The sequence below is a fragment of the Podospora anserina genome, chromosome 6 (assembly GCF_000226545.1).
Source record: "Podospora anserina S mat+ genomic DNA chromosome 6, supercontig 2".
Classification (NCBI taxonomy): domain Eukaryota; kingdom Fungi; phylum Ascomycota; class Sordariomycetes; order Sordariales; family Podosporaceae; genus Podospora; species Podospora anserina.
This window is the reverse complement of record NW_001914857.1, coordinates 1,000,630-1,008,415: the sequence shown is the minus strand read 5'-3', so window position 1 is coordinate 1,008,415 and position 7,786 is coordinate 1,000,630. Positions and strand designations below refer to the sequence as shown.

The window sequence follows — 7,786 nt, the reverse complement described above, 5'->3', positions numbered from 1 at the left end:
AAGACCAATCATCGGAATGAAACACCAGCCAAATTAGAATACATGGTTACGGCTACCAGATATGCTCTGGGTCTTTGATGAACCTGCCAAGGAACATCCTTTTCCCCTTTTTGCGGGGTGTCTTATCTGATGATCTGATAATTCTCACCGACATGGGGTTTTAGTGTTCGGGGCTTTGCTGCGTTGCGTGGTCAGATGGAGTCCCGAGGTTGGACCCTTCCGTCTTTCCTTTTCTTTCATCTTTTTCGAGGGATTCTCACCACACCAAAGCGGATGCAGGTTGTATGAGGAGGGCGTGCTGGATTGAATTATCCATTTCTGGCCGCCCGTACGTTCTTCGAAATAATTTATATCACAGCTTTTGTGACTCAAACCGCCCCGCCCGATGCCACTGGTCGCAGCTATGCTCACGAGAAGCAACGGTGCGTGGAAGAAGGCGACCTCGGTAGTTCAGGTGAGATATATCTTGGCGCATATATCGCTACATTTTCCGATCAGTCATATTCTGAAGTTTGGTATTAATCTGAGCGCTTTTAGGCCTCAATCTGTCGTGACCAGCAACGGCCAAATCACACCACCATAACGTCAGTGACATCAGTGTCTCAGCGACGTCACTTCTCCTCGGCTGAGAATGGCGCAAAGCCCAGCCGAAGCCACCCTTCTGCTGCCGAAGCAAAGCAGAAGAGAGAGTCAGACAGGGAGTTTTTGATTTCAGTACTGGAGTCGTCGGCGACCAAGCGGGATGCAAAGGCATACCTTCAGACCTATGGGTCATCGAAAGCCAAAGCGGTGCCAAAGGAATCACCAGCTTCTACCGCCCTTGTGAGCGACAAAGCAATCCCAGAAGCCAAGGATGTGTCATTTTTCGTCCAAGGCTCCGTTCCAGTGGAATCTCTAGAGGCCGATGAAGTACCACGTGTGGCGATTGTGAAGCTTCGCGAGCCTCAGACGTGGGACGACACTTTACTGGGTGGCGTCGCTAAGACGCTCACCCGGCTGCGAGATCTGGGTCTTCGAAGTGTTATTGTTCTCGAATGCAGCGCAGAGAAAAGCTCAGTTCTGGATTGGAAAGATGTGGTGACACAACAAACAGACCGACTTCAGAAAGCCATTCAAAAGTATGGCACACCAGGCGCGGAACTTGTTGATGGAGGCATCTGGAAACGGAGTACAACTCCACCAAGCGCTTCGTCTCTTGGTCATACTAAGCTCTCCGTTGGCTTTGGGGAGGCATTCACCGCGCCGCTCAGGCATGGCCATATCCTAGTGGTCCCCTCTCGGGCAGTGGTCGAAGAGACTCTAGAGCACACGGCGGCTGACGCAAATGAAGTGATCTTTGCTTTGGCAAAATACTTTGCTGGACTTCAGGTCAATGCTGGCCAAAATCAAACCCGGACCGCGGTGGTAGACAGGGTGATCATCATCGACCCCTTTGGCGGAATTCCTGCTAGGAACCTGGGCGATGGCGCGCGGGTATTTATCAATCTCGAAGAGCAGTTCAACAGCATCAAGGCGACCCTGAGTGCAGCGGAACCACAAGATAACGGGAGCCCAATACCTGGTATCTCAGGCAACCCGAAAGCTTCACACATCGAAAACCTAGAGCTCGTCAAGAACATACTAGCAATCCTGCCCTCGACAGCTTCCGCGGTCATAACCAGCCCAATCGAAGCCGCAAATCTACAGTCGAATCAAGCATATGATATCAGAAGAGACGCCGAGGAGGCTATGGCAGGTGAAGTCAAAACACGAAGATGGCAGAATCCCATCATTCACAACCTTCTCACCGACCGGCCGATATACTCGGCGTCTCTACCCATCGGCCGGATCAAATCAACGACAAATGGTACATACCAAAGGTCATCCCGAATGCCCACCACAACCCTGGCGAAGAAAGGCCTCCCTGTTACCATCTTCCCCGACACCCGCACACGGTCCTGGCAACCACCTAAACCGGGCACCCCCCGCCTGAAACTAACAGATACGTGCGTCGACCTCCCCCGACTCATCCACCTCATCAACGACTCCTTCGGCCGCAAGCTGGACGCAGAGCACTACCTCAACCGAGTCCAAGACTCCCTCGCAGGTATCATCATCGCCGGCGAGTACGAAGGCGGTGCGATCCTCACTTGGGAACGACCATTCGGGCTTGACGAGGAGACAGCGTACAACTCGGGTAGATTAGTGCCCTACCTGGATAAGTTTGCCGTGTTGAAGAAGAGTCAAGGGGCGGGAGGTGTGGCGGATATTGTGTTCAATGCCATGGTGAGGGATTGTTTCCCGAATGGGGTGTGCTGGAGGAGCAGGAAGGATAACCCAGTGAATAAGTGGTATTTTGAGAGGAGCAGGGGGGTGAGAAAGTTGCCCGGGAGTAACTGGGCGATGTTTTGGACGACGCCGGAGGCCGCGGTGAAGGATCAGGTCATGGAGGACTATGAGGATGTTTGTAGGGGGGTTGTGCCGAGTTGGGCTGATTCGAAGGCGGCGGATTGAAAGGTGACGTTTACATATGGAGAATGATATGAACTTATCTAGCATACCATACTTCAACAACTGCATTTCGAGTATATCGATGCCGGTGTTTCAAGTGGAGAGTATTTACCATGGACTTCATGCTGCCGAGGATACACAAATCAGTTGTCATTTATATACATATATATCGATTGCTTGTTGTTGAGCCATCACCGATCATAGGGCGACCTTTTATGCTCATGATGATGCTTGAGGTTACGCAAAGATAAAAAGTGAAGCACATGCTTGGACCTTATGCTTGGCTGCCTGAAAGAATCACGGCTGCGACGCACAGAGCATGACGCGGCCAATGAAATTCAGGGTTGACAGCTGCAACGCGGAATGTTTAGCGGGGCGTCAGCAGCTAGGGATCGGCGCCTTGTCCCCTAAACAACGCCCACTTGACACAAAGCTTTGGTGTCAACGTCAACCTCGCATCCTCCTTTTCGCAAAGCTACGGTCACCGCCCGTTGAGTCCGCCGTCGAGAAGCACGTCCCCTGAACACTGCAATACAGCACCCCAAAACCCGACAAGATGGACGCTTTCAAGGGTTTCCAGAAGAGTCTCACGTACGGACAACCCCTCTCTCGACGCCCTGGATTGTTTTGATAAACCTCGAGCTCGGGCCGCCAGAACAATGGAAATTCGAACAGCCAACCGCTGACAATGGCATTTCTACAGCTCTTTGGGTGGTCAGATCACCCCCTTTGCCTCACGCACCTTCCAGTACACCAAGGAGCAGCTGGGTCAGGCTGAGGACAAGGTGCGCATTGATAGCTTCCTGGCGGCGTTGGGCTTGCTTGGCGACAAGGGAGGGAACAAGTGGTTGACCATGTTGGCTTTGCAGACCGAACTCCCACCCGACTACATCGACCTTGAGAAGCGCGTGGATGCGCTCAAGGCTGTCCACCAGAAGATGCTGGCTGTGACGTAAGTTTGTGACATGGATGCTCTCTGAGCTCGGAGCTCGTTGTTTCGGTGGCACCATCTGACCCCTCCATCATTGGATAGCTCCCAATACTCCAACGAGGCCTACGACTACCCCCCTAATATCAAGGAGACCTTCCAGGACCTTGGTCGCACCGTCTCCGAGAAGGTTACTCTGTTGTCGAGCGCTACCTCTCCCGCCGAAGCCCAGGCTGCCCTGACCGCCCCTCCTTCGGCTAAGCCTCAACCCAAGACCTTCCATCATGCTATCGCCCGCGCTTCGTTGGCCAGCTCCCAGGCTCTCCACCAGCAACACACCTCCTCCGGTGAGGATCCTCTTGCTACTGCGCTCGAGAAGTATGCGCTCGCCATGGAGCGTGTTGGAGAGGCCCGCCTCGCCCAGGACGCCCAGGTTCAAAGCCGCTTCTTGGCTGGGTGGAACACCACCCTGAACACCAACATCACCTTTGCGACCCGCGCCCGCAAGGCGGTCGAGAAGGCCAGGTTGACTTTGGATGCTGTCAAGGCCCGTGTCAAGGGCACCACCTGGAAGCTTGGTGGAGCTGCCCCTAGCGGCCAGCACGACGAGCAGGAGCTCAGCCCTGAGGCCCAAGAGGAAATTGAGAAGGCTGAGGATGAGTTTGTCACACAGACCGAGGAGGCTGTTGGTGTCATGAAGAACGTGAGTATTCTTGTCACCCATAGAGGCCGAGGATCGAAGCGCTGATTGTCCTAACCCACAAACAGGTTGTCGATACCCCCGAACCCCTGCGCAACCTGGCCGAGCTCCTTGCTGCTCAGATTGAGTTCCACAAGAAGGCCCACGAGATTCTCAGTGAACTTGCCCCTGTCATTGACGGTCTGCAAGTTGAACAGGAGGCAAGTCGTGCTTCGGCTTATTCTTTCCAGTAGAGAGAGAGAAGAAGTGCGTATACTGACTCCAGCTGCTCCGCAGGCGAGTTACCGCAAGAGCCGAGAGAGCGCCATTTAACGCCATGACGAACCTGCTGGCAGAATGAACAATGTGGAAAGAAGCTAAAACGGGCGTGTTTGCTGGTCTCTCAGGCTGTGGTGGGTAACGTGTCAAAGGATTTGGGAATGCATGACGGAATGGATTACTGTAACGGATGCTGTTCGGGTTGGTGTGGTCTCTTGGTTTTTGTTGCGTTGCGCAAAGGGGGGGGGATAGCCTATCTCGGATTCATCATTCAAATGGTTGGGTTGTTTTTTGTCAGGTTACAGAGATATCAGATGGGTTTATCTTGAACATCAGACTGTGGTTGAGAGTCCCTTGCTAGAGTGAGATGTGCGCTGTCAAGGGAATGATCTCGATGATAGGGGCTGCTTCTGAGTGCAACCTCCATCAAATAACCAGGGGCGTGTGGCTCAGTTGGTAGAGCGTTCGCTTAGCATACTCACCTGTATGCGAAAGGTCCTGGGTTCGATTCCCAGCTCGTCCAAACCTACTCTTTTGCTGGTTCAGCAAATGATTTTGCTTTGCTTTTGATTCTAAGTCCACAGAGAACTTCAGTTGTTGAGTTTTTGATATCAGAGTGCTTTCAATGTCACTAGACTCGCAGTGTTTTTCGTCTCCCTCATGGAAGTGCATCCCTCACATGGTTATTGACTCCCATTCTGGGACTTTTTTTTTCGTGCCATGTCGTCTCATCAAAGTTTAGGCCCCCACAACGGTCGCGCGCTAGCGGGGAAATTTAGTCGGGTAATTGTCGGCTGTGCACGGTTCAGGTCCCCCACTACAGTGTCCCCGCAAGGCTGGGGGGCGGGGTTTAGGGAAGGGAGACGCGCTGAGGTCGTGTTTCTTGGGCGGCGCTTGTTTGTCTGATGTCTGCCAACCACCTATTCATTGCGACTTTGTTTACCTACCTTACCTAACGAAACGACGAATTACCCACCACTTGCCGCCGCACGACACGCCGGACAATCGAACATCTTTTTTTCGATTGAAAACGATTTCTACGCGCGGCAAAAGGTTGGGTTTTAGAAGGAAAAGGGGAGAGAGAATAGGCGGGCAAAGATGGTACGTCAAGAGGGGGATTGAGGAAAAGGGTATTTTGCTGATTTTGATTGGGGGGGGGGCGTTGCAGTTGCCTCTTGGTCTCCTTAACGCGGCGCAGGGCCACCCGATGCTGGTCGAGCTCAAGAACGGGGAGACGCTGAATGGGCATTTGGTGCTGTGCGATACTTGGATGAATTTGACGTTGAGGGAGGTGGTGCAGACTAGTCCTGTGGGTTTTGCGCTCTAAATTCACTGGTGGGGAGGGGAATGAATGAAATGCTGACGGGTTGAATAGGAGGGGGATAAGTTTGTGAGGCTGCCGGAGGTTTATGTCAAGGGGAATAATGTGAGTAGGAGCCCTGGGGGGAGGGGATGGGGATGGGGATGGGGGCTAATGATGGGAATGACAGATTAAATACCTACGGGTTCCGGACGAGATTATCGATATTGTCAAGGAGCAGCAGCAGTCGGGTGGGGGTGGGTATAGAGGGGGACGGGGAGGACATCAGAGAGGGGATTATGGTGGGAGGGGTGGGGGTGATAGAGGGAGGGGTGGGAGAGGGAGAGGTGGGAGGGGTGGGAGAGGTGGGAATAGGGGTGCGTGAGGGGGGAGTTGTTTCCAGAGTGATGTGTTTGATGGGGAGGCTCATATGCTACTACGGCGGTTCAAGGCGAGGAAAGGCAGGGATTATCGGCTGCCGTTCAGGCTGTTCCCAGTGCTCTTCTGGGGCTGCCGAGTCTGGGGGACAGGCGGAGGTTCTAACAGCCAAAAGAAGATACCCGGTCATGTGTTGAGCTGGAAGGCAGGGTTGCTTTTGGCTGGTGTGAAAACAGCATACCTTTGTTGCGGCATAGCATGCGTTTGATTTGCTTGTCTCACTGGCCTGGAGTATCAAGAATAATAACAGAAAAAAATAAGAAAATAAACAGCCAGCTTTCATGTTGGACAAGAGCCTGTCACACTAACAGAGGGACCCACGTGATCTGGCGTCTGAGTGAGAAGGTACGTACCTTGACTTCAAGTCTTGGCACTGGCCCCTCCAAAAAGTTTAGTTGAGCTCTCAACCCTGATCAACGGTCACCACCACCACCAAGAAGCTTGATTTCACGACCATCTTAACATGGCAGCTCCCCGCCAAGTGGTCGATGGCCTTTGGAGGTGTCTCTGCCCGTCAATCGATGCGGCACTTTTTCAAAAGACGTCGAGGCTGAGGCCGTTAGTACCGCGCAGGCTCACTTCTACTGCGGCTGCTGCTCATGAAGAAGATGGTTCCAGCAATGGACTGCTTACTTCAAACTTGACGCTATCACAACAGCAACAACCTGTTATTGACGATGGTTCTCAGCTCGCCCAAAGATCGAAAAAGACTCGATCAAGGAAAAATCAGAGGTTATGGCAACATGAGAAAGCCAACCGGAAGCTGCTGAAGGAGCAATATCAGCATGAGGTCTCATCTTTACCAACTACTACTACTACTACAACAACAACAACAGCCACTACCGACCAACCAGAAACCCCAGCAACCACCACCCCCTCCCTTGACATCCTCACCCTCCCCGACAACACCATCCCCCCATCTCTCCTCGCCTCCTTGTCAACCCCCACCCTCCTCCTCACCCTCAGCCGCCTGTTGACTTCCCACTCCAAACACTCCAAACGCTTCACGGGTCTCAAAATCAGATCACTAGTCCACTACCTCGTCACGGACCGTCACCAACCCCCGAATGAACTCCTCTACCGGGCGTTGGTTGTTGCAAACTGGGATCCAGAACGGGGTTCAGCCTGGGAGCTCGAGGACATCCTCAAGGAGATGGACAAAGCCAGTATTGCCCCTAGCAAGGAGTTTTGGAGGGCGGCGATTAAATTGCTGGCTATTCACCCTGATTACACGCTTAGGAACTTGATATTGAGACGGATAGGGGTTGTTTACGGGGAGGAGTTGATCAAGGAGGTGAGGGAGGATGTTATTTTAGGGTTACTGAGGGAGAGGCAGGAGGAGCTGGTGTTGGAGGCGTTGGAGGAGGTGGTGGGGTGGGAAGAGGAGGGGGAAAGGAGGTGGATGAGTGGGACGGGGTGGGATACTGTGGTTCATGTACTGGGAAAGAGGGGGTATACGGAGGAGGCGTTTCAGGTTTTGATGATGAGGGTTGGGTTGGAGACTGGGAGGGAGGAAGGGTGGGGGGAAGAAGGGAGGTTGGACGGGGTGCCGATGGAGGTGTGGTATTATATGTTGGAGGAGTGTTCGAGGGAGAGTTATCTCGAGGGGACGAAATACCTCTGGGGGAAGCTGGTGGAGACTGGGGTTGTGGTGGCGCGTGCTGGGCTGTTG

The 7,786-nt window shown here is 53.2% G+C and overlaps 3 protein-coding genes across 3 annotated transcripts, besides 1 other annotated feature; all 3 read left to right on the top strand.

The window, feature by feature from the left end:
- Positions 1-385: 385 nt before the first annotated feature.
- On the top strand, positions 386-2,493 carry PODANS_6_3620 (uncharacterized protein; the record flags this gene model as incomplete). Its single annotated transcript, XM_001910091.1, has 2 exons — positions 386-454; positions 538-2,493. 2 exons carry the CDS (start codon positions 386-388, stop codon positions 2,491-2,493), a joined length of 2,025 nt encoding a protein of 674 aa, XP_001910126.1.
- A 553-nt stretch (positions 2,494-3,046) lies between these two features.
- On the top strand, positions 3,047-4,351 carry PODANS_6_3630 (uncharacterized protein; the record flags this gene model as incomplete). Its single annotated transcript, XM_001910090.1, has 5 exons — positions 3,047-3,081; positions 3,194-3,275; positions 3,360-3,442; positions 3,524-4,121; positions 4,187-4,351. The coding sequence occupies 5 exons, from the start codon at positions 3,047-3,049 to the stop codon at positions 4,349-4,351; spliced, it is 963 nt and encodes a 320-aa protein (XP_001910125.1).
- Positions 4,352-4,814: 463 nt separating this feature from the next.
- Positions 4,815-4,899, top strand: a tRNA (tRNA-Ala).
- Positions 4,900-6,577: 1,678 nt separating this feature from the next.
- Positions 6,578-7,786, top strand: PODANS_6_3640 (uncharacterized protein; the record flags this gene model as incomplete). The annotated part of the gene is made up of 1 exon (XM_001910089.1): positions 6,578-7,786. A coding segment is annotated over one exon (1,209 nt), but the record flags the coding sequence as incomplete, so codon positions are not given.